This window comes from Dendrobates tinctorius, unplaced genomic scaffold (assembly GCF_039654945.1).
Source record: "Dendrobates tinctorius isolate UK_male_01 unplaced genomic scaffold, ASM3965494v1 ptg000177l, whole genome shotgun sequence".
NCBI lineage: Eukaryota > Metazoa > Chordata > Amphibia > Anura > Dendrobatidae > Dendrobates > Dendrobates tinctorius.
In genome coordinates, this window is record NW_027361844.1 from 6,051,845 (window position 1) to 6,078,388 (window position 26,544).

The 26,544-nt window shown below is 47.2% G+C and overlaps 1 protein-coding gene and 2 non-coding genes across 3 annotated transcripts; all 3 read right to left on the reverse strand.

Annotated features, from left to right (window-relative positions):
* Nucleotides 1-18,122: 18,122 nt before the first annotated feature.
* On the reverse strand, nt 18,123-24,873 carry LOC141054250 (uncharacterized). Its single transcript, XM_073551511.1, has 9 exons — nt 24,027-24,873; nt 23,486-23,631; nt 21,146-21,272; nt 20,719-20,882; nt 20,337-20,471; nt 20,088-20,149; nt 19,598-19,887; nt 18,901-19,013; nt 18,123-18,499 (listed from the first exon to the last, which is right to left on the reverse strand). Exons 1-9 carry the CDS (start codon nt 24,856-24,858, stop codon nt 18,428-18,430), a joined length of 1,941 nt encoding a protein of 646 aa, XP_073407612.1. The 5' UTR covers nt 24,859-24,873; the 3' UTR covers nt 18,123-18,427.
* On the reverse strand, nt 20,228-20,304 carry LOC141054308 (small nucleolar RNA SNORD11). Its single transcript, XR_012221402.1, has one exon. It is a non-coding gene; the product is annotated as a small nucleolar RNA SNORD11 (small nucleolar RNA).
* On the reverse strand, nt 22,902-22,991 carry LOC141054305 (small nucleolar RNA SNORD70). Its single transcript, XR_012221399.1, has one exon. It is a non-coding gene; the product is annotated as a small nucleolar RNA SNORD70 (small nucleolar RNA).
* Nucleotides 24,874-26,544: the final 1,671 nt, after the last annotated feature.

Here is a 26,544-nt window from a genome sequence, read left to right on the forward strand (position 1 = left end):
CTTTTTTTTGTAGCAATAACATCTGCACGTAGGATAAGTGATATACAGGCACTTTCCAGGCTGCCCCCTTATACAGAGATTTTACATGATAGAGTAATCCTAAAACCAGACCCAGCATACTTGCCCAAGGTAGCATCATACTTTCACAGGACACAAGAGAGTTCTCCCTTCCTTCCTCCCTAATCCTACCAACCCTAAAGAGCAGAAGCTTCATGCGTTGGATGTTAAAAGATGCCTACTAGAATATATATCGGCTACTGATCCTTGGAGGAAAGAGAACGCATTATTCTTATCCTTCCAAGGTCCTCAGAAAGGGCATAGAGTATCAAAACGCACGTTAGCAAAGTGGATTAGGGAGGCTCTCTCCCTGGCTTACACAACAGGTGGCGGTCCGGCTCCACAGAACCTGAGGGCGCATTCCACTCGTGCCATGGCGTCATCTTGGGCGGAAAGATCTGGAGTGTCAATTGACCAGATATGTAAGGTGACACCTTGTCATCTCCTTCCACCTTTTTTAACCACTATCGGTTAGATATGGGTGCCTCCTCGGATCCTACCTTTGGGCTAAGGGTGCTGCAGGCTGTAGTCCCTCCCTAAGTTAGTTTACATCTCTGTAATTCTCTCGTGGTGCTGTCATGGGAGTCCGAATAAAGTATTAAGTTACGTACCGGTAACGGTATTTTTCGGAAGCCCATGACAGCACCCTTAGTTCCCTCCCTTGTTCACGTATGGGGGTGCACTCCTTCCTCTTAGAAGATTGTTTCACGGATTTGCCTTAATTTGGAGTAAAGATTATATTTAAATTGTAAATAGGATGTATATATGCTGTGCCACTAACCATGGTAGCCTCTCAAGCTCTGTAATCCAACCGATGCGTGGGAGAGACGCCGCCCTTTTTGTCTGTAGGTTTCCTGTTCCTGAAGGGCGGATCCCCTCTCTCGTGGTGCTGTCATGGGCGTCCGAAAAATACCGTTACCGGTACATAACTTAATACTTTCCCCTCTCTGTCAGAGGAACTGGTACTATAACCTCTGACTTGAGCATGTCCTGTAGGTCCATCCACATGGCGGAGTCTGCCGGGACTACGGTGGGGGCAATATATCTGTCAGGGGGAGGGGGGCAAAATTCAATGTTGTAGCCCTCCGCAATGGTTGTGAGGACCCACTGGTTGTGGGTAACCCGGGCCCAATTTACTGCGAAGTGTTCCCCCAATACCTATGGCGTCATTGCCTCCTAGATCTGGAGGTTGACGCAAAAAGGGAGCCCTTGCTTCTCCCACCCTGGCTGTGGGAGATTCTATTGGACCTACCCTGGCTCCTAAAGTCGGTCTGTCTCCTAGAGAAGGGGCCTCTCCGAAAGGACTGGGGCCGCTTAAGTTTTTCCTCTGGGAAACCTTTATTTTTTGTTAGGAAGTTATAAGGGTTAAAAGTTAGGGACTATATCACATTTGATGTCACTGTGAGGGATCTATGATAGCAAATACCCCAAAGTGACACCATTCTAAAAACTGCACCTTTCAAGGTGCTCAAAACCACATTCAAGTTTTAAAAAAAATAAATTAAAAAAAATGAACATTTAACTTTTTTTCGCAAAATATTTATTTCAGATCCCATTTTTTTTTATTTTACCCAAGGGTAACAGGAGAAATTGGACCCCAAAAGTTGTTGTGCAATTTGTCCTGAGTACCCTGATATCCCATATGTGCAGGCAAACCACTGTTTGGGCGCATGGCAGAGCTCGGAAGGGAAGGATCGCATATCCCAGATCCCATATGTGCAGGCAAACCACTGTTTGGACGCATGGCAGAGCTCGGAAAGAAAGGATCGCCATTTGACTTTTCAATGAAAATTTGGCTAGAATTGAGATCGGACACCATGTCACATTTGGAGATCCCCTGATGCGTCTAAACAGTGGAAACCCCACACAAGTGATATCATTTTTTGAACGTAGACCCCCTAAGGAACTTATCTAGATGTGTGGTGGAGCACTTTGAACCCCAACTTCTTCACAGACGTTTATGACGTAGAGCCGTAAAAATAAATCATATTTCCAGAACGTCCACCTGACAGCGCCATGGAGGACGTCCTCCTCCTCCTTACAGGGACAGGAAAGCACACGAGAGGTTAAAAGGTCCCGTCCCACCCCCTTTCCCTCAGTGTCTTTCCTGTCCCTGCATGGAGGGACACGCGAGGATTGCTCAGGAGCTTGCCGGAGGGCCCAGGGGGATCGGGCGGCCAGTCCAAACCTTCCCCCTGTCAAGATGCCCGGTGGCAGCCCTCATTAGGGCTAACATAGCAGCCACCTTGGTGGCCAGGTCCATGTTCTTATGGATGAGGCAGTTGGTGGAGCACCTAACCAACAAGACCCCTAGATCTGAGATCCTAGCATCCCTTCCCCTCATGAAATCGGCCACGGCGTTCCTGTCAGATACGTCAGCCGAATCAGTAAGGTTTGCAGCCAGGAACAGCTCCCTTTCTAATGCAGCACGGAGAGCGGTCTGGCTCAAATCCTGGTCGGGGAATAATGCTTCTAAGGCGAAGCTATGCTCCATCCCCTTTTTGGGCCTAAGGGTGTTCGGACCAGCCCTAGATAGCATTTTAGAGCTAGTGTCCGACAAAAAAAAAAATTTAGTTCCAAAATTGTGCTGGTGTAGAGTAGACATGTGGGAAATGTTACGCAAGTTTTTTTTTTTGTGACATCTCTCTCTGGTTTAAGGCCATGAAAATTCAAAGTTGGAAAATGGTAATGTGGAGTGGTGGCACAAGTCCTATCCTGGCTGTCCCATTCACACAAAAGCATGGGTACTTCATGTATCCTCCCCTGTTGTCCAAGGAGCAAAGAGAACTTTCAGATCACCACATATTAACTTTGAGGATCAAGGATGGTTAAGTTTCTTGAGAATAGACTAAATTCTCATATCTTTCCTTCAAGTGCACAGAATGCCCTAAAGCATACTTGTTGCCTTTGTGCAGTAGCACAGCTTTTAAGACTTTTTTTGGATGAACTAATAGTCTCCACTCGCTCACATTTTACTTCATGATAAATTTTTCTTTCAGCCCAGGGACATCACTGTAATACACTAGAGCATCATCTTGAGAAAAGTATGAAAGGAATATCTTTTCTCTGCTTCTGTACCATGAATAACAGGTACCAGGAGCTAGCAGGTTCTATTCCTGTGGTCTGAAGTCTAGGAGGTCTGCAGAATGTTTAGGAAGGTCAAAGTCCCTGACTAAATCATTTAATTCAACTTGTGAAAAAAAGTTGTGGCTCTTTGAGACTAGCTTGAAAGTCTTCATCAGAATGCTGCTGTTCATGTTCTGAATCAGGTGTATCTTCACATTTCTCCAGGTGTAGAGACAGGTATTCATGGACCGTGAGGCACAGGATGAATTGCTGTCAGGAAGTCCAGGTATATAATTTCCTTATTTTTTAATGTTGAATCCCTCCATTTTGCACTCACAAAAGTAGTCAGCGTTATGATTTTGCATTTCCTTCAATATCGTAGGCATGCCAAAACAAAAGCTCTAATTTTTTTCTTTTTAGACCATTGTTGTAGTTCTACACAAATAGAACACACTACATGTGGAGCATACAACTTGTCCTGATCATTTAGTTTTTACACCAAAGTACGCACAATACACTTTTTCTAACAAAGTCCTAGAATACACTTTTAGAAATACCACCATGGTTACTTACCGGTAGCCGATTTTTCCGGAACCCATGACAGCACCACATGAGAGAGGGATCCGCCCCGCCAGGACAGGAACCTACCGAAACATAAGGGGCGGCACCTCTCCCCCGCTTCAGTTGGATTACAGAGCATTTGAGAGGACTTCCCGGTTAGTTACATATTTATCCAACACCACATCACACAATTACACCCGACTATTGTGCACACCCAAACGGTGAAAAAAGGGGGGGAAATATACGGGTGCTGTCATGGGTTCCGGAAAAACCGGCTACCGGTAAGTAACCATGGTGGTTTTCCCTTCACCCATGACAGCACCACATGAGAGATTCTGGAGACTTCGAACACCTTAGGGAGGGACCACCGCTTGCAGCACCCTTCTACCAAAGGTCAAGTCAGCAGAGGAGGATAGATTTAGTCTATAGTGTCTAAAGAAAGTTGAGGGTGAGGCCCAGGTAGCGGCCTTACAAATTTGCTCTATTGATACCTCTGCTTTCTCAGCCCAGGAGGTCGCCACGGCTCTGGTGGAATGAGCCTTGATGCCGTCAGGAACCGGGACGCCACTAGCTGAATAGGCTACACTAATGGCCTCCCTAATCATTCGGGCAATAGTCCCCTGACACTCCATAACCTTTCCTAGCACCCTGGAAGGCTACGAATAGGGACTGGGACCTCCTCCACTGGCTGGTTATAGACATATACTCTACTAGGGTTCTTTTAACGTCTAGGCTATGAAATTTCTCCTCCCCTGGGTTTTTCGGATTCTCGCAGAAGGAAGGGAGGATAATTTCTTGGTTTCGGTGAAAGTTAGTTACTACTTTCGGCAAGTAAGCAGGGTCTGTTCTCATAACCACCCTATCCTGGTATATCTGGGTATATGGTGGGTTGACTGAGAGGGCCTGCTAGTCACTAACTCTACGTGCCGACGTTAGAGCTACCAAAATGATGGTTTTTAGGGTGAGATTTTTAGTTGAAATCTGCTGTATGGGTTCAAACGGCTCCTTCGTAAGGGCTTCCAGTACTAGATTTAGATCCCATGGAGCTATTTTTGGTAGGGAAACTGGCCTAGATCTGTGGCAAGATTTTATGAACCTGCCTACCCATCTGTTTGCCGCTATATTGCAATTGTATAATGCACCCAGCGCTGACACCTGTACCTTGAGGGTATTAACCGCCAGGCCTAGCTGTAGGCCTGCCTGCAAGAACTCCAAGATGGACTCGATTGGGGGTTCTTGACCTAACGGTTTTCCCAGGAATTGTAGAAATTTCTTCCACGTCCTGCCATATATATTGGTTGTTATTGGTTTTCTACTTTTTATTAGAGTAGTCACCAACCCCTGGGAAAACCCTTTATCTCTCAAAAGTGCCCTCTCAATTTCCACGCCGTCAGATGGAACCCCTTGACTTGTTTGTGGAATATCGGCCCCTGAGCTAATAAATCTGGAATTTCTGGCAGTACCCACGGGTCCGAGAGAGACATCATTTGTAGTAGTGAAAACCACGGTCTTTTTGGCCAGAACGGGGATATGAGGATTACTCTGGCTTGCTCGTCTCTTATCTTTTTTACCACTGCCGGGATTAACGCTACTGGGGGAAAGGCATAGCTCAGTTTGAACAGCCACGGGATTTGCAGAGCGTCTACTGCCCACGGGTTTTCCCCTGGGTTTAATGAGCAGAACCTCCTCACTTGCCGGTTGTGTTTGGTGGCAAAGAGGTCGATCACTGGCTGCCCCCATAACTGTACTATCCTCTGGAATATTACACGATTTAAGGCCCACTCTCCCTGTTTTAACTTGTTGCGGCTTAGAAAGTCGGCTTGAACATTTTCTGTCCCTTTGATGTGTAGGGCCGTCAGGGAGGTTAGATGTTGTTCCGCTTTGAGAAAGATTCTTTTGGCTTCGTCCATTAGGGAGTTTGACCTTGTCCCTCCCTGGTGGTTGACGTACGCCACTGCCACCCTGTTGTCTGACATAATTCGGACGTTTTGGCCCTGTAACATGGGAATGAATGCCTCTAAGGCTCTGTTTACCGCTCTTAACTCCCTTAAGTTGGAGGAAGCCTTCTGCTCTAGGTGACTACAGGACCCTTGGGCTATTTGTTCTCTCAGGTGTGCCCCCCATCCCGAGGAGCTTGCGTCCGTCAATATTACATCGGACACGGGCCTGTGCCACAAAGTTCCTCCTGCTAAATTTGTGCCGTCTAGCCACCAAGTGAGAGAGTTTTTCCCCTTTTCGGAAAGTTCCAGCTTCCCTTCTAAACGTCCTTTCAATCGTTTCTGGGCTGACAAGATTTCCGCCTGCAGTTGTCGGGTATGAAACTGTGCCCAGTTGACCGCAGGGATACAGGCTGTTAGCGTGCCCAACAGGGACATTGCCCTTCTTAGGGTCATGTGAGGATGCTGTATTGCCGTAAGGGTCATTTCTCTCACCTTCTCTAGTTTTTTCTCTGGCAAGAGACAAACTTGACGGTCGGAGTCCAAGACGAACCCTAGAAATGTTTGTTTCCTTAGGGGTTGAAGTTTTGATTTCTTTAAGTTTACCATCCAACCCAGTCTTTGCAGGGTTTCTGTTATTTTCTCTACTTGGTGTGCGCAGTGATGTTCTGAATTGCCAATCACCAAAAAATCGTCCAAGTAAGGCACCATAATCACATTGTGGATTCGAAGGAAAGCTGTCATTTCCGCTATTACTTTCGTAAAAATCCTTGGCGCTATGGAGATGCCAAACGGAAGAGCTGTAAATTGAAAGTGCCTGAGGTCGCCCTGGATGTATAGGGCTACCCTCAGGTATTTCTGGTACTCTTGGTGCATCGGGATGTGGTAATAGGCATCCTTCAAATCTATTACGGCCATGAAGCAGTTGTGGTGTAACAGCTTTATGGCTGAAGTCACCGATTCCATTTTGAATGTTTGGTTTATGATCCATTGATTGAGGCGCTTGAGATTTATTATTGTTCTGAAGGAAAGGTCTGGTTTTTTTATTAGGAAGAGGGGAGAATAGAACCCTCTTCTCTCTTGATCTTTTGGGACCTCTATTAGAACTTGTTTCTCCAACAGTCCTAAAATTTCCGTTTCTATGGCTGATTGCTCTCCTGGTTCCTTTCTGACGGGGGTTACCACAAACGAAGCTCTCGGATGCTGGAAGAAAGGGATTTTTAGGCCATTTTTTATAATGCTCAGAATCCAATTGTTGGCCGATATTTTCTCCCATTCTTGAGAAAAGAGCTTCAATCTTCCCCCCACCGGAGGGCTGACGTCATTGCGGGGATTTTTTGGCGGTTGAGGTAGTTCCCCCATACATGAACCCTGGTTCTTTTTTCCTCTTGTCGTCCCACCTTTTCCGCTCTTCCGGGGGACGGCCCCGATTGAACTTTCCCCTCCGAAAGGGCGGTCTCCTCTGATCACCCATGAATCTGGGGAAGCCCTTTTTATCACCGGCTTTCTCCAGGATGTCATCCAGGTTTTTCCCAAACAGGAACTGCCCATCACATGGTAATGAGCATAATTTCGCCTTAGATTGAATGTCCCCAGGGCAGCCTTTGAGCCATAACGCCCGTCTTGCGGCGTTCGATAGTCCCGCTGCTCTTGCCGTTAACCTCGAGTCAGCGGAGGTGTCAGCCAAGAAAGCAGCAGCTCCGTGTAGCAAGTACATTTCTCCTAGTATTTTCTCCCTTGGTACCTTGGAGGCTAATTTTTCTTCAAGTTGTTGCAACCAGACCATTAATGACCGGGCTGTGCAGGTGCCGGCTATTGCCGGTTTCAGACCCCCTGCCGCTGCCTCCCAAGTGTGCCTTAGGTATGAGTCCGCTTTTTTATCCAAGGGATCTCTCAAAACCCCTGAGTCCTCCAGGGGCAGGGCCGACTTTTTGGAAGATCTAGACACTGCTGCGTCAATCTTTGGGACCTTGTCCCAGACGTCCGTGTCTTTAGCCTCAAAGGGGTATCTTCGCTTTGAAGAGGAGGGAAGGCTACCTGATTTCTCCGGTTTCTTCCATTCTCTCTCGATTAGGGCCTGAACCTTGTCATTGACCGGAAAGGTACGCTTCTTCCTTTCTTGCAGGCCGCCAAACATTACATCCTCCAGTGATCTCTCTACCTTCTCCTCTTGCAGGCCCATAGTGGACCTGATGGCTTTGAGGAGAGCATCCGTATCTTCTACGGGAAAGCAAGGTCTGCCCCCCGTATCACTGTCTGAGGATGAAGAAGACCCGTGCTCAACATGATACTCCGAAGAGGAGGAGCCTGACGAGGAACTCGGGGAGGCTCTCCTACTCTTACTCTTCTTTTTTAATAATTTTTTAAGTGAGCCCTGTACCTCAGATTTTATTATCGATCTGAGGTTTGTTGCCAGGCTCGACACCTCTTCAGCCATAGTCCGCTGGATACAGCTGACACAAGTCCTTTTGGTAGTCTTTTGCTAAAGGGCTGTGGCATATGGCACATTCTCTATTTTTCTTTTTGCTTATAGCTTTTTTGCCCTAAAGAGAAAAGAGACATAGGAAGGCCTATTATTGTCTAACTTTCACGGAGATCACTCACCACCCAGGAAAGACGAATACCGGGCTCTGGGGCTGCGAAGGAGCGTGCACTCTGCGCTCTTTTGATCTCGAGGAATCCATCGATCGGTGACTCGGACGGCTGCTGCTTTTGCCGCTCGAGCGGCTCTTGCGACCAGAAGCTTGCGATGGGGGCAGGGACAACGGGGACGGTGAGCGATCCTCCTGAGACGCCATTGTCACCCCTGCAGCCGCTTCTGCTCCTTCTTTTATGTGGTGAGTGGGCCCCTCATTACCCCTCCCCCCCGCGACCGCCAGCCGCTTCTCCTGGCCGGCGTCGCGCCCGGCGCCATGACCGTCGCGTCCAGATGACGTCAGCGGTCGCGCTCCCACGTCAGACGCCGGTCTCTGCCCCCGGCTTCCCCTGCATGCAGGGGAAGGATCGGGCGCGCGCGCAGGGCGAGCGGCACAGTGAGGAACCTCCGAAGGGAGGAAATCGGACCGTGCCCGCACGAACCCGGGGCCCGCATGAGGAAAACCCCGGGGACTGCGCTACCAGCTGCCGACAGCCGGCGTCGCAGGTAAGCCAGCCCTGCATTTTTATACGCCGGGACGGCCCTGGGTCTTTTCCATCCTGACAGGCACCGCCGCTGTCAGAGGGATTCCTTTCCAGGACAGGAACCCAACTGAAGCGGGGGAGAGGTGCCGCCCCTTATGTTTCGGTAGGTTCCTGTCCTGGCGGGGCGGATCCCTCTCTCATGTGGTGCTGTCATGGGTGAAGGGAAAATATGTACTACTCTACACCCAGGTAAAATATATAACGTGTGTTTATCTATATAGTGCATTGTACTGTATATTACATACAGTACATATATTACAGACACTTTTACAAACAGGTGCACACAAGTATACTATTACACTGATAATAGTACCTCTGTACACATTACTTACTTTTGATGCCCCTCTGGCAGGTGCAGTCTTCCATCTTCAGCAGCTCCATCCTGGTGGTTTTCTGTCCTCCATCAGCACTACTGGCCAGATCTCCAGCTATCGCCAGTCCTTCTGCACTACCTCCGATGGCTTCAGAGAACAGGCTCCAAGAAGTTCGTGAATCTGACACTTCTCCTTCCTTCTGAAAAGTTCTGACAGCTGCCTGACTCGTGAACATCGGCCATCACATCAGCCTCCCCTCTGTAGCCACTTACCACCCCTGTAGCCACTTACCACCCCTGTACTGAGGGGGCTTTATAGTGGAATGGCTGCACTGGCCACTCAGGCAGCATTCACACTGCAGCTCCTGCTTCTCAATGAGCCAGTGCAGTTCTCCAATAAAGTCCCCTCATTAGAGACAGCATAGGTAGCTACAGGAGCGTAAGGGGGGATTGTTGTGATCACTCATGCAAACATTGGTCAGGCAGTTCAGTTGTCAGAACTGCTCAGACGTAAGGAGAGTTGTCAGATGTACTGATTGCTCGGAGGCTGTTCCCAGCAGCAGTTAGTGGCAGGATTGGCTGAGATCAGCCATTCTTACCAGGCCTGTCATCCTGCCTGTGCCTGACCGCTGAGAAGCCGGGGCCATGTCCAGTAATCCCGCAATCTGCAGGGTCCACAGTGGTCACTCGTTTTGTACTGCACGTCAGCATTTTTTTTTTTACACACGCGCAGTACAAACTTCAACAAGATTTAAAATAATCACAGAGGTGCCTTTTTTTTTTGCTGGACAATACAGACGACAGAGAAAAGCACTGGGTTTTTATGGACTGTCCTGATGAACTCTGTCTAAATAAAAAAATCTGCCTTTACTCCCCCATAGCAATCACAGCACAGCTTTTAGTTCTTTTACTGCTGAGGTAAAGTTAAAGCTGTGCTCTGATTGGTTTCTATGGACACCACCACACTCCGAGCACAGCTTTCATTTTACCTCAGCAGTAAAAGAGCAATCACAGCACAGCTTTCAGTTATGGGGGAGCAAAGGCTGATTTTTTTTTTTGACAGTTCATCATCAGGACAGTCCATAAAAACCCAGTGCTTTTCTCTGTCGTCTATTGTCCAGCAAAAAAAAAAAAAAAAAAGGCACCGTCAGTGATTTTAAATCTTGAAGTTTGTACTGTGCGTGTGTAAAAAGGAGATTTTTGTGTACTCACCGTAAAATCTTTCTCTTAGCCTTTAATTGGGGGACACAGAACCGTGGGATGTTATGTTGCTGTCCACTAGGAGGCGACACTATGCATAATCTGAAAAAGATTAACTTTGGCTCCTCCTCTGCAGTATACACCCCTGGACGGTGTCAGCCTTCTCCAGTTTTGTGCAAAAGCATTAGGAGGAATATACCAGAAACATAACCATGCCTGTAAGAAGGCTACTATAAACGAGCTCAAACAATATGAGAACCCAACCGTAACAACGGCCCAGGGAAACATGGTGGGAGCTGTGTCCCCCAATTAAAGGCTAAGAGAAAGATTTTACGGTGAGTATACAAAAATCTCCTTTACTCTGTCGCCTAATTGGGGGACACAGAACGGTGGGACATCCCAAAGCAGTCCCTGGGTGGGAAGCAGTGGACAAATATTGTGCTGACAGTCCCCTAGATTTGGGGTACTGCTGTCTGCAGGACCCGTCTACCCAGGCTCGCATCCGCTGAGGACTGGGTATGCACTCTGTAGTGTTTTGTAAATGTGTGCAGGCTAGACCAAGTGGCTGCCTTACACACTTGATGTGCCGAGGCTTGATGCCAATTGGCCCAAGAGGCTCCTACTGCCCACGTAGAGTGTGCCGTGATACCGGCCAGAAGAGGAGAATTGACAAGGCGGTAAGCCTCTTGTATGGTGGACTTGATCCACCTAGCAAGGGTGACTTTGGAAGCCGGTAGACCCTTGCGAACGCCTTCTGGAAGAAGGAAAAGTGAATCTGACTTTCGGAAGGGAGCAGTCCTAGACACGTAAATACGCAATGCCCTGACAAGGTCAAGCGTATGCAGAGCCTTCTCCACTCTATGAACAGGAACCGGGCAAAGAGATGGTAGTGAGACTTCCTCATTGAGGTGGAAGCTGGACACAACCTTCGGAAGGATGGGACTGTACGGAGAACCACCTTGTCCTGATTAAAACCAGAAAGGGTTGTCTGCAGGAAAGTGCTGAAAGTTCGGACACCCTGCGTAGCGAGGCGATTGCCACCAGAAAAAGCGCCTTCTGTGACAGAAGGCGGAGTGAGACCTCCTTAAGGGGTTCAAAAGGAGGTGTCTGCAATGCTGTCAAGACCAGGTTGAGGTCCCACGTCTCCAATGGATGTTTGTAGGGGGGAACCAATCGGGAAACCCCTTGGAGAAAAGTCCTCACTTGCGGCTTGTTAGCAATACGCCTCTGAAAGAGCACTGAAAGCGCTGACACCTGGCTCTTAAGCGAGCCCAGGGATAGCCTGGCATCCAGGCCTGACTGAAGGAAACCGAGGACCTTTGGATGAGAGTAGGGAAGTGGGACCTGTCTGCGAGATTCGCACCATGTGAAGAAAGCCTTCCAGGTACGATAGTAAATCCTGTCTGAAGCTGGCTTTCGAGCCCTGATCATGGTTTTAACGACATCCGGTGAAAAACCTGCTTGGGTCAAAACCCAGGTCTCAATGGCCACGCCGTCAAATTGAGAACCCCTGAGTTCTGGTGGAAGAATGGACCTTGTGACAGAAGGACAGAAGGACGTGTGGGGCGCCAGGGAGCGTCTGCTGCGAGTTGCACGACGTCGGCGTACCATGTACGCCTGGGCCAGTCTGGAGCGATCAGGATGGTGGGAACTCCCTCTTGCTTGATCTTCCTCAGGACTCTGGAGATCAGGGGGAGGGGTGGAAAAATGTACAGAAGCTGGAATTGGGTCCAGTCCTGAACCAGGGCATCTGCTCCGAGCGACCGCAGATCGCGCGTCCTGGCCATGAAATTGGGAACCTTGGCACTGAGATGGGATGCCATCAGATCCACATCCGGGGTCCCCCAGCGATGGCAGATCTGACGAAAAATTTCGTGATGGAGAGACCACTCCCCCAAGTCCATTCCTTGTCTGCTGAGATAGTCGGCTTCCCAGTTGTCCGCACCCGGAATGTGGACTGCAGAGAGTACCGACCTCGCATCCTTCGCCCAGTGTAGGATACATGTTACTTCGTTCATCGCCTGGATGCTGCGGGTCCCCGCCTTGATGGTTCACGTATGCCACCACCGTGGCATTGTCTGACTGTACTCTGATATGAGAGTCTGCTAGCAAGTGATGAAAGGCTTTCAATGCCAGGAAGATGGCCCGAATTTCCAGGATGTTGATGGGCATGTTCGCTTCCATTGGTGACCACTTGCCTTGCGCTCTGTGATGTAGGTGCACCGCGCCCCAACCCGTAAGGATTGCGTCGGTGGTCAAAACCTTCCATTGACCGGAGAAAGGATTTTCCCCTTGCAAGCGAGGTTGGCTTGACCCACCAGTGCAGGGACCTCCTGGTTTTCGATAACCGAAACTCCCTGTCGAGGGAGAACGGATTCCTGCCCCAGGACTTGAGGATGGCCAGTTGAAGGGGTCTGAGGTGAAACTGGGCAAATGGTACCGCCTCCATTGCTGCTGACATCCTGCCAAGTACTCTCATGGCATACCGGAGAGATTGGGGGGGGGGGGGACTTGCGGAGGCGAGTGCGAACTCCCAAACGGAGGGCCAGTGCCTTGCCCCTGGGGAGGATCACCAGACCCCTGGAGGTGTCGAATAGCATCCCCAGGAAGGCCAGAGACTGACTCGGGGTAGTCGAGGACTTCTGTAAATTGACTAACCATCCCAGGCGACTCAGTGTCGATTGTGATTGAGACATTGACCTTGCAGTCCTTGAAGGTGGGGGCCTTGACGAGAAGGTCATCCAGGTATGGAACGACTACTATGCCTCTGGAGTGTAGAACGTCCATGGTGGCTGCCATGACCTTTGTAAATGTTCTGGGAGCCGTGGCAAGACCGAACGGGAGGGCCACAAACTGGTAATGGTCTTGGTTGATTGCGAATCTGAATAAAACTCTGATGGGCGGGAGCAATCGGTATATGCAGGTATGCGTCCTGTATGTCTATGGAGGCGAGATATTCTCCTTTTTCCATGGACGCAACGATTGACCGGAGGGATTCCATGCGAAAATGACAAACTCGAACACACTTGTTGAGTTGCTTGAGGTCTAGTATGGGTCGGACGCTGACTCCTTTCTTGGGCACCACGAACAGAGTGGAGTGGAACCCTCGGAAGCGCTCGTCTGCTGGAACCGGTACTATGACTCCTGCTTGCAGGAGGGAAGAAACCACTTGATGGAAGGCTCGAGCTTTGAGTGGAGGCTTTGGAGGAACGGAGAGAAAGAACCTGTGCGGTGGCCTGGTAGTAAACTCGATCTTGTATCCTGAAGACACTATTTCCTTGACCCACTTGTCTTCTGTAATAGGCAGCCAGACCTGCTGAAAGAGTAGCAGTCGTCCGCCCACAAGTGGGGTGTCTTCCGGAGGGCATGAGTCATGATGAGGGGAAAGTCAGGATTTTGCCTGGCTTGCTTTTGACTGCCAGTTCCTGTCCGGCCTCTGTGCCGCCCGTGTGTTGGGTCTCTGCGGGGGGAGCGGTTGCGATTTTGTGCTGGGCGCGAGACGGACCAGCCTGAAGAATTCTGAAAGGATCGGAAACAAGATTGATTACGTCTTTTAAACGTGCGTTTTGGTTTTAGTTGAGGGAGAGAAGTACTTTTACCCACAGTAGCATTGGATATCATTGTATCCAGCTTTTCACCGAAAAGACGTCCACTGAAGTACGGGAGATTTGTTACGGACTTTGAGGCCGCACCCGCCTTCCATTCTCTCAGCCAGAGAATACGCCGGATTGTGATGGCGTTTGATGCTATTCCAGCTACCCCTCTTGCAGAATCCAACGCTGCATGGATCATGTAATCTGCCACTACTGCAATTTGCACCACCTGGTCCGCCAGCTGAGGATTTGAAGCTTGAAGGCCCTGTTGCAATAGATTAGCCCAGGCCATAATAGCCTTGGCTACCCAAACTGACGCAAATGCGGGAGCCAGAGAGGCACCTGCCGCTTCGAAGATTGAACGAGCCATGCGTTCTACCTGTCTGTGGCGTCCTTGAGGGTTGAGCTGTCCGGCAGTGAGAGAAGTGTTTGTGCTGCCAGCCTAGAGACTGGGGGGTCCACTTCAGGCAGATCTGTCCAATTCTTAGTGTCCTTCTGTGGGAAGGGGTACTTTGCTTCCCAGTATTTGCGATTGGCGAATTTTTTCTCAGGCTGCGAAAAATGTTCAGAAAGTATTTTTTGAAATTCCGGGTGATTAGGGAAGACCTTAGATGGTTTCTGAACACTCTCGAAGGAAATCTTGTGTTCTGGTGCTTCCGGGGTTGGATCAGAAATGTCCAGCACCCGAAGGATGGAACAGTCACATATGCCCGGAGTCTTGCGCATCGCTAAGGAGCTCCCTAGCGGGCCAACTAGGGCGGAGGTGTTCTGTGGTCTGGGATCATTGTGGAGATCCGCATTGTCTTTCTCTATTAGGGGATGGTCTCGGTGACCTGGAGCCACTGTGTCTCTCCCTGGAGGGGGACGAACTAGTGCTATGTGAGGACGCAGATGAACGCGACCTGTGGGTCCGCTTACGTCTCAAACTGTAGGAAGCGGTCTGTCCCTGAGACCGGATGTCCCTTTGCTGGGTAACGTTCATAGCCGAGACATGACCCTGCAGTAGTGTGGAGGTCAGGTTATCTATAGACTGTCATAGACTGCGACATCTGTCGCCCATTCCGGCGCAGTAGTGGTCGCAGAAGCGTTGGTAGGGACTTCTTGGGGTTCTGATCCTGTGTTTTGGGTACAGTCCCGGCAGTGCGGGTACGTGTTGCCACTGGGGAGAGTGGCCTTGCAGGCTGTGCAGATGCATAAAAGCAGTCTTGTCTGGTCCTTTTCCTTGAGCCCGACAGTGCCTAGAGGCTGATTAGCAGAGGCCCTACAGGGGTATCTACGCAGAGGAAAAGGAATAGGGGAGCGTTATAGGTTATATGAACTCACAGCTGAGTACAGAGAACCCAGCTGTGATCTTACCCCACCGGTGCGTCCCCTAGGTCCAGCGTTGATAAATCCCAGTCCTGTACCCCCCCAGAGACCGCTGTGCTGCCTTCAGCTTCAGGTGCAGCAAGATGGCCACCGGAATTCTGAGGTGGAGGGGGAAGGCGGCGGAGAGCTGAAAAGGGCGCGCGGAGTTATGTAAAAGCACGCCCTTCCTGACTCGATCCGCCCCTTCTATGACACTGCAGAGTGTCATTTTCGTCATCCGGGGGGTGGGCCGGGGGGCAGGAATAAGGCGGCGACTTCGGCTAGGCCGAAGCAACGGCCTAAATTTGATACCTCATGCCCAGAAGGGCTCCAGGACGGCGGTTGTCCAGGGGGGGTGTCGGATTCAAACCAGACCCCCCCCGGATTGAATGGTAGGCTAGCGGTGGGGTCATGAGCGCAACCTGGGCCCTGTGGGGGGGTCCCTTTGAGGCGCTATGCAGCTGGTGCTGCCGCAGAGACAGGGGCGCAGGGAGTCCTGTCTCTGACAAGTGCCATGCCTGCGTGCACCTCCCCCAGTCCCAACAGTTGCCCGCAGATGGGCTGGCGTCCCTGGACTTGTAAGTGGCCGAATGGTGCCTGGTACAGGCCCTACCTGCGGTGTCTCAACCTAATGCCCCCAGAGGGGGATTAGGGAGGGTGTTGCTGTCACCGTCAGGGGGCTTCATCCTATCCTCGACCTCAATCTAGAGCCCAAGGGAACTGGGGAAGGAGGGGGGGGGGGGATTCTCGACTTCGAACCAGTACCCGAGGGACTGGGGAAGGAGCGACATGGGGAAGAGCCATCTTGACCTCAGCCGGGTACCTCTTAATAGGGGACCGAGGAGGGAGCCATGCCGGGAGTCTCGCTGGAGACCCACTTTTCTTCATCTGTAATCCGTTGAAAAAAATCAAGCAAAAAACGGAGTAAAAAAAAAAAAAAAAAAAATCTTAGGTGAGCCTCCTTGCGACACTAAGCAAAAACTGGAGAAGGCTGACGCCGTCCAGGGGTGTATACTGCAGAGGAGGAGCCAAAGTTAATCTTTTTCAGATTCTGCATAGTGTCGCCTCCTAGTGGACAGCAGCATAACACCCCACGGTTCTGTGTCCCCCAATTAAGCGACAGAGTAAAATGCTGACATGTGCAGTACAAAAAGAAGAGTGATCACTGTGGACACTGCAGATTGCGGGATTACTGGACAAGCATGATGAGCGAGCATGCTCAGGTGTCCTCCGAGTATTTTGACATGTCGGGAGATTTAGTTTTCGTCGCCTCAGCCACATGATTTGCGACTGCTAGACAGGTGGAATACATGTGTGGAATGCCTATTTGTTAGGGAATTCCTACATGTAATCAGCCTGTCTACAAGTCACAAATCATGTAGCTGAGATGACGAAATCTAAATCTCTGAGCACGCCAAAATACTCGGAGATCACCTGAGCATGCTCGAGGAATCCCGAGCAACGAGTATACTCGCTCATCACCACTTATGAACTGTGAGAAGAAAAAAAAAAAAAAAAAAAATGTCTTTAACGCCCATAAGAACTAATCACAGCACAGCTTACATTTCTTATACTGCTGAGCTAAAACGAAAGATATGCTATGATTGGATGCTCTGGACACCACCACACTGGAAGCTGCATTAAGAAAATTTTCTCAGCCCACAGCAGCCAATCATAGCACAGCGTCCATTAATTTCTAACTAATCTAAGACATCAAAGTCACACAAAAGGGGTCAAAGTATGGTGCCAAGAAAAAGTCTATGGAGTCAGTGTTTGTGAAAAAGCTACTCGATTTTTACTGAATTCAGCAATCGAAAGTATATCACTAAGGCTAGGTTCAGGATGCGTTAATGCAGTCCGATCACGTTAGGCTATCCCGCTAGCAGTGACGGACGCTCCAGCCTGCGTCCGAGGGTCCGTCACAGAATGACGGCACATCACTAACGCATGCCGATTAGGACACGTTATAGCAGTCTATGGCAGCGTTAACGGCTGCGTTACATCGCGTTATGCCGTGGTGTAACACAGTCCGTCTAACGGAATGCCAGAACACAATCTGAACCCAGCCTTACTTTTTAAACCATTTTACCCTTGCAGACCTGTGTAATTAATCCTCATTTTTTATGGTCTTTGCAAAATGGGTGTGTCACAGGATAATAAAGTTGAGCAGCCTAGAGACACGTCCCAGAGGAGCCTGTTAGCCACACCCCTTTGTAAGACAATAAAAATAGCACCAAATAAAAAGGCCTTTATCACTGGGACCATATAGAGGGGTGGAATCGAATACTCAGGGCAGCAGCAGGAATAAACCAATGGATCCTGTCACTCAATTCATCCTGCCCAAACACCACAGGCAGCGTGAATCAAGAGCCTAGCTGCACGAGAAACCTTTTATGTTTTGTTTCCGAGAAAATATAGTTGACAGATCCGGCCACAAGGAGATATGAGTTGAGTCTGAAGGGGTCCCTGGCCAGATTCTCCCCACCACACTCCAGGTGATTGACAGGTCTCTCCCTATGGACACACACGCAAAAGACCTGTCAGTCAACTGGAGAGGAGCAGGGAGAATCCAGATAGGGTCCGCATCACACTTATTCAGTTTCCCTACGTACCTAAGATAAAAGTTCAAACTGTTTACTCTTAAATGCTGAAGTGTTTGGGAGAAAGACATACCCGGCTGCAAAAGCACAGTCAGGCTCAGGCTGTGCACAGTTTGGGAAGCATGAATGTAGATACACGTTCCCTTTAAGTTGCAAAAACAGAGACAAGGACGATCAAAAGCGCAGTGTAAAATGGACCCATACAGTTTCTGCTTGCTGCCTAAATGTTCCCAGTATTAAAAAAAAGTGGTTAATGAGAACTGAATGATAACGTTCATAAAAATATATTTGATCAAGACAGAAATGTTTACTGTCTACAAAATCATACACAAATAAAAGGAATAAATCTGCACAGCCATCATAGACAACCAATATAAAAGCTCTCATCTCTGATGTTATGTATCATACATTACTAAACAATGAAAAACAAGAGGTCACGTCGGCTCCGGTCACTGGAGAATTGTATAAACTAAGACAGGGTATCGGGCATCCAGATAAAACTGCTGGATAAACCAAGTTTGTCAAGTCCTCTTGCAACAAATATAGTCCATATTTTGTGAAAATGTCCTGTTCTCAATCATCATCATCATCATCATCATCATCCTCCTCCTTTTTTACCTTCTTTTTTTTCTTCTTTTTGGGAGGCTGTTAATACAAAACATTGAGAATACATAAGAATATGAACAGCAGCACTATGACCAGAGATGGGTCACACATGTGATTGTATACTACTCAGACAACCCCTTGTCATGCCATGTGAACACTGCAGCCAAAACAGCCACCACCAATGCGCTGCTACAGTCACACTTCCCCTGGATGAAACTTGGGATGTTCGCTGGGGGTGCAAGAGCTGCAGCCCTTTAGTTGCCACCGACTGACTGCGGTGCTCACTTGGCATAATAATAACATGAGCCCTTATGCCAACGATCACTTAATGGCATCAGTGCGGTCGGAGAGGCGCTTATTATTTTACACTGGAGACAGTAGTATTTAAGAAGGTTTTGTCCAATTTGTGGACAACCCCTTTAACCTGTATGGACTCTCACCTCATCAACTGTGCTAGCAGTAGGTGCTTCTTCTGGTTCTTCCTCCTCTTCTGTCTTTATCACTTTCTTCTTTTTCTTCTTCTTCTTTGGTGTCTCCTCAACTTCTGGTTCTTCTGCAAAGTTATCAGAATAACAATTTCCATATAAAACTAAAGTTTACTAGGCACAAAAGTGAAGTTTGCTTTAGTGTTCAAGAGGTTTCTCCCCCCATATTCAATACTGTTTTAAAGAGAACCAGTTATGCCCCCCTAAATGCTAAACCTGCAGGTAAATACTGTTACAATGCTGTCCAGCTACCATACTGAACATGAGGGAGACTTAATTCCTCCTGGAAGTCTCCGGCTTTCAGTTATAGATGCATGCCTGGCGCAGCTAGTGTCATTTCTCAGTACACAGTGAGCAGCAGCTGAAAGTAGTACACCCAGGCACTGACCGCTCACTACACAGATGTGTTGTAGAGTCGGCTGTCAATCATACTGCCGGGGCGTACTTACAAACACCGCTAATGATGCTGTGAACACTGACTAGCTACTCTGGGCATGCCGCAGATTGAAAGCCAGCAACTCCCATGAGGAATAAAGTTCATTTTCTCCCTGTAGTCACATTGCAACACTCTTAACCTGCAGACAGATACATATAAAATGATAATATCCACACTAAACGGATGTCTACACAATGTAATTGTGCCCAAGAATACCTTCTACTTCTTCAACTGGTTGAATTTTTTGCTTTTTAGCTTTCTTCGCTCGGACCTCACAGGGCTGCTCTTCCTCCTCCTCAACCTTTGGCTTTTTAGCTTTCTTCACTCGGACCACAGAGGGCTGCTCTTCTTCCTCCTCCTCAACCTCTTCTATCTTTGGCTTTTTAGCTTTCTTCACTCGGACCTCCGAGGGCTGCTCTTCCTCCTCCTCAACCTCTTCAATCTTTCTTTTCTTGGGAACTGAGGGAAGGGTAGAGTCCCCAGATGGGTCATAAGTTCTAACCTCACTGCAAGTACAAGGCGGCATCATAATCAGCTACAAGTTTTTCAGGCCATTTGATTTAATGTTAAAGCTCCCGAAGCTCAGACAAGTAACACATGCACTGTAATGCCTCAAGTGGTTAGTCTTTGGATATCCACGCATGTACATGTTAAGAAACAAATACTTATACCCAGATGCAAACTATACTCTTATAGCAGCTCATACCTTTTATGCTGATATTTCTCAGCTCTGGCAAGTGCTTTCCCGGAGCCACTAATTCTCTTCAGCTAGGAACAAGAAGATGACAAATCAGCAACGGATCATTAAAGTATTGGTACATCCTAGTGTACTGGTATAGAAACAATGAGGCTCAGATGAAGTAGTGACTGATATTGCCCTCATAGAAACATCAGGCAATAAAAGGGTCATCATCACAGACCACAAGACTGATATTATAGCTGTAGTAGTACCTACCCCCCTCTCCTCCAAATTTCGGAGACGCGCTTCCAACTTTGCTCTGGTCTCCACCCCAAGCTGTGCATTTGTGTCTTCCCCAAGTGCATCGTATCTGATAGCAAGTGCTGACTTGGCTGCAAGCATACGGGAGATCTGATGGAAGAAAAAAACAAAACCTTATCTAGTCTGGATCAGTAACCTTCGGTACCCCAAGGATTCTGAAGCTAGAACTCGAACCGAGCCCTAATAAAGGCGAATACCATGTATTACTTCTCTTTTACAACATTAGATGCTGTATTTTGGGGGGGAAACTGGATAACTCTGTTAAAGACCAGTTGGAAAGAAGTCGCAACTGATTACCAGAGGATTTGCTCGCCAGGACTCACTTAGTACCATTTACCTTTCCCTTATTTTTGGGTGCAGTCTGCCCAACAAGGGACGCGTGATAAAGAAGACCATATTTTGGTGTGTCCCTTTTGGTCTTCAGTGCTCTGAACAGTGCCTTCTCAGCCCCCAAAATCTGTACAGTGGACGCTGGGTGTTTTGCCAGATTCAGAAGGGAGCCTATAGGGGTAAAATAAAAGGATAAATGAAGATGCTCCATAAATGAGAAAAAAAAAATAAAATTTTTTTTATAAACAATGCACGGAGATGCAAAGGGTGGGTAAATAGTATAAAAACAATAAGTGGCCTCAGATGAGATAGTGACTAGAATTGCCATCATGGAAAATCAGGCAAAGTAATCTAATCATCATCACCGACCACAGCAGAAATAGAGCTGGTCCGAAGACTAGAGAAGCAATCCGGTGAATGAAGTGAAGACTGACCTGCATGGGCAATAAGCCTGGCACCAACCAACTCCCCTACCAGGACAGTGAGGTTTGGAGCTATGGCCATCATTCTGTTTTTGAGGTAATCATATAGCTGGGTCCTGTACTCTGTGATTTCTATTACCTAAATGGAAAAAGCACAAGCTAAAGCAACAACATGTACAATCTTCATAATGTATGCATTCTATGGATGGGAAAAAAAAAAAATACAAAACAATACGTTTACTTTATATGAAGTGCTTCTACTGCGTTTTTCTCCCAGCAGGAAAAAAATACGACAATTTTGCATTAAAATGTGTGTATTTATTGACATATTTCCCAAAAATTATATAGGAAAAAAGACATTCATGCAATGGTTCGATCTGTAGACTACTTGTACAAACACAAAACAATTTGTTGAATGTATAATTAGCACCGATTAAAAAAATAAAAAATAAATTATAAATATATATATTTAACTCCACCATTTAGGTTCATCATAGGTTGCGTCCCTCCCTTTGGAATGGAGCCCACATCTTTCCCTACATATGACAGCTGGTCTAATCAGATGTCATGTGCATTTAACAGCAGCGGGTGGATCAGAGAACCACCAGCGGATGTTAACTAGTGCAAACCAGATGCGTATCACAAACCCCACACACCAGCGCCACAGTCACAAGATCGCAGGTCGCTGATGGGTTGGCATGATAGCTGGGGGTCTGCAGAAGACCCCCCTTCCTGCTTGTCATTGCAGATCTCATATGAACACCGCCCCGTGGCTGGCATTCACAGGAGATAATTATTTATACACAGCCGTGCTGAAGCCCTGGTATGTGTAGCACAGGCGATCGGATGATAGCAGCTTCAAGTCTTTTACGAGTACTATTGAAGCAAGCAAAAAAAAAAAAGTTTTAAAAAAATTAAAGAGTTCAAATCACCCCCTTTTGCACTATTCAGAATAAAATAAAAAATACACATTTGGTATCGCTGTGTTCAGAAACGTCCAATCAAAATATAAAAACAATCAAATCGTTAAGTAGCATATTTTTTTTTGGGTTGCTGCAACATTGCAATAAAATGCAAAGATGGGCGAAAACATTTTTCTACCCCAAAAATGGTATCAATAAAAATGTCAGCTGGGCGCACAAAAAAATAGGTCCTTACCCAGCCCCAGATCCAAGAAATTGAGAACGCTAGGTGTCTCGGAAAATAGCGCTTTTCTTCTTACAAAATTTGAAAAAAAATTTCACCACTTAAAAAAGAACCTAGACATGTTTGGTGTCTTTGAACTCGTAATAACCTGGAGAATCATAACGGCAGGTCAGTTTTAGCATTTAGTGAACATGGTGAATAAAAAAAAACAAAAAAAAACAATTGTGGAATTGCACTTTTTTTTTTAAATTTCACCTCACATGGAATTTTTCTTCCCATTTTGCTTTCCAGTGGTAAAACCAATGGTGTTGTTAAAAGGTACGACTCGTCCCACAAAAATCAAGCCCTCACATGGCCATATTGAAGAGGAAATAAAAAAAATGTATGGTTCTGGGAAGAGCAAAAAAACGAAAATGAAAAAAAAACGTCAAATCGCAAGGTCGTGAAGTGGTTAATATTTGGAACCAATTTCATTTGTTTTCATCATTAATGTCTCCTCAACAAAACATTTTGCAAGTCTAGAACAGACACTAATGAGATGGTGGAAAAAAGGGTGAAAGGGAAGAGGAGGGACGTGAATCAAAAAAGGGGTTGTCCAGCAGAGAACCACCCCTTTAAGAGACTGATTGTTGCCTCAGTGGTAGTGACGAACATGTTGAATCTAATCATGGGTGTTCAATTCAACTACAAATCCATCACTGGCAACATAAATGGCAAACCCGATATTGGAACACACTACAGATCTGCATCCCTTGCCGATCACGGTGTTTCACACAATAGAGGACAAACTTTTTATTGGCCTATTTCAAGGAGTCTGAAATCATTACTTGGTTCAATTGACACTGAACCCCATGGCCAAAACCTGGGAATATTTTTTTCTGCAAAATCACGAGAGATACCCATATGCCTATCTATATATATATATATATATATATATATATATATATATATATATATATATATATATATATATATATATATATATGTATGTATGTATGTAACAGTCTGAGTGACAAGCGCTGACTGTATAATGTACATTTTTACAGAAGGCAGTGAAAACATGAACTTTTCAATAGTGAGGAGACGTGCGTTTTTATGCATTTTTTTGCTGTTCATCCTCAAAGATTTTCTAAATCTTGATTGTGGTGAAGCAATTGGATGAAAACCAGCAGAAACACTCCTCACTTGCAAGGGTCCAACACTCACCTGATCACACAAGTGTAAGATATTATTGATATCTTCTTCTGACACCTCTGTGCCCATGGAAATCTCTGCAGCAGCTTTCACCTCTGCCTCCACTTCTTCAGTAAGGATCTCAGAGAGGTCAAAGGTGGCATAATTTACCCGATCACCTGGCCAATGATAAAAAAAAATGAACAGATTAGTAATTCAATATATGGGCACAAATGGACACTAAAAATAATAGTTAATGCCAGGAGCTTGATGGCCTCAGATGAAGTAGTGACTGAAATTGCCCTCATTGGAAAATCAGGCAATTAGATAGTCATCATCAACGGCCAAAATAAAACAGTCATCATCAACGGCCAAAATAAAACAAACAATATTTCAAATGACTTTCTCGAACCCAGTCAGTGGAATAATCAAAGTACTACAACCATGAACAATACTAGTAGCAAATATATAGGTAAAATCAAATGCCTGTATGCCTTTAATGGAGACAAGATGGGTGGTAAGGCGAGTTTAGCACCGTTCTCTGCCCATTAGGATCGCAGGTGTTGTAGCTCACCTACAGCCCGCACACACTTGCAGTATGCCAAGTTATCGGTGATGACTTTGCCCAGCTCAGGAAAGTGCCAGCCGTACCACTCTCTGCAGCGCATGATGTAATTATTCAGCTCCTTATCCAGATTTAGATCCCATGGAGCTATTTTTGGTAGGGAAACTGGCCTAGATCTGTGGCAAGATTTTATGAACCTGCCTACCCATCTGTTTGCCGCTATATTGCAATTGTATAATGCACCCAGCGCTGACACCTGTACCTTGAGGGTATTAACCGCCAGGCCTAGCTGTAGGCCTGCCTGCAAGAACTCCAAGATGGACTCGATTGGGGGTTCTTGACCTAACGGTTTTCCCAGGAATTGTAGAAATTTCTTCCACGTCCTGCCATATATATTGGTTGTTATTGGTTTTCTACTTTTTATTAGAGTAGTCACCAACCCCTGGGAAAACCCTTTATCTCTCAAAAGTGCCCTCTCAATTTCCACGCCGTCAGATGGAACCCCTTGACTTGTTTGTGGAATATCGGCCCCTGAGCTAATAAATCTGGAATTTCTGGCAGTACCCACGGGTCCGAGAGAGACATCATTTGTAGTAGTGAAAACCACGGTCTTTTTGGCCAGAACGGGGCTATGAGGATTACTCTGGCTTGCTCGTCTCTTATCTTTTTTACCACTGCCGGGATTAACGCTACTGGGGGAAAGGCATAGCTCAGTTTGAACAGCCACGGGATTTGCAGAGCGTCTACTGCCCACGGGTTTTCCCCTGGGTTTAATGAGCAGAACCTCCTCACTTGCCGGTTGTGTTTGGTGGCAAAGAGGTCGATCACTGGCTGCCCCCATAACTGTACTATCCTCTGGAATATTACACGATTTAAGGCCCACTCTCCCTGTTTTAACTTGTTGCGGCTTAGAAAGTCGGCTTGAACATTTTCTGTCCCTTTGATGTGTAGGGCCGTCAGGGAGGTTAGATGTTGTTCCGCTTTGAGAAAGATTCTTTTGGCTTCGTCCATTAGGGAGTTTGACCTTGTCCCTCCCTGGTGGTTGACGTACGCCACTGCCACCCTGTTGTCTGACATAATTCGGACGTTTTGGCCCTGTAACATGGGAATGAATGCCTCTAAGGCTCTGTTTACCGCTCTTAACTCCCTTAAGTTGGAGGAAGCCTTCTGCTCTAGGTGACTACAGGACCCTTGGGCTATTTGTTCTCTCAGGTGTGCCCCCCATCCCGAGGAGCTTGCGTCCGTCAATATTACATCGGACACGGGCCTGTGCCACAAAGTTCCTCCTGCTAAATTTGTGCCGTCTAGCCACCAAGTGAGAGAGTTTTTCCCCTTTTCGGAAAGTTCCAGCTTCCCTTCTAAACGTCCTTTCAATCGTTTCTGGGCTGACAAGATTTCCGCCTGCAGTTGTCGGGTATGAAACTGTGCCCAGTTGACCGCAGGGATACAGGCTGTTAGCGTGCCCAACAGGGACATTGCCCTTCTTAGGGTCATGTGAGGATGCTGTATTGCCGTAAGGGTCATTTCTCTCACCTTCTCTAGTTTTTTCTCTGGCAAGAGACAAACTTGACGGTCGGAGTCCAAGACGAACCCTAGAAATGTTTGTTTCCTTAGGGGTTGAAGTTTTGATTTCTTTAAGTTTACCATCCAACCCAGTCTTTGCAGGGTTTCTGTTATTTTCTCTACTTGGTGTGCGCAGTGATGTTCTGAATTGCCAATCACCAAAAAATCGTCCAAGTAAGGCACCATAATCACATTGTGGATTCGAAGGAAAGCTGTCATTTCCGCTATTACTTTCGTAAAAATCCTTGGCGCTATGGAGATGCCAAACGGAAGAGCTGTAAATTGAAAGTGCCTGAGGTCGCCCTGGATGTATAGGGCTACCCTCAGGTATTTCTGGTACTCTTGGTGCATCGGGATGTGGTAATAGGCATCCTTCAAATCTATTACGGCCATGAAGCAGTTGTGGTGTAACAGCTTTATGGCTGAAGTCACCGATTCCATTTTGAATGTTTGGTTTATGATCCATTGATTGAGGCGCTTGAGATTTATTATTGTTCTGAAGGAAAGGTCTGGTTTTTTTTATTAGGAAGAGGGGAGAATAGAACCCTCTTCTCTCTTGATCTTTTGGGACCTCTATTAGAACTTGTTTCTCCAACAGTCCTAAAATTTCCGTTTCTATGGCTGATTGCTCTCCTGGTTCCTTTCTGACGGGGGTTACCACAAACGAAGCTCTCGGATGCTGGAAGAAAGGGATTTTTAGGCCATTTTTTATAATGCTCAGAATCCAATTGTTGGCCGATATTTTCTCCCATTCTTGAGAAAAGAGCTTCAATCTTCCCCCCACCGGAGGGCTGACGTCATTGCGGGTATTTTTTGGCGGTTGAGGTAGTTCCCCCATACATGAACCCTGGTTCTTTTTTCCTCTTGTCGTCCCACCTTTTCCGCTCTTCCGGGGGACGGCCCCGATTGAACTTTCCCCTCCGAAAGGGCGGTCTCCTCTGATCACCCATGAATCTGGGGAAGC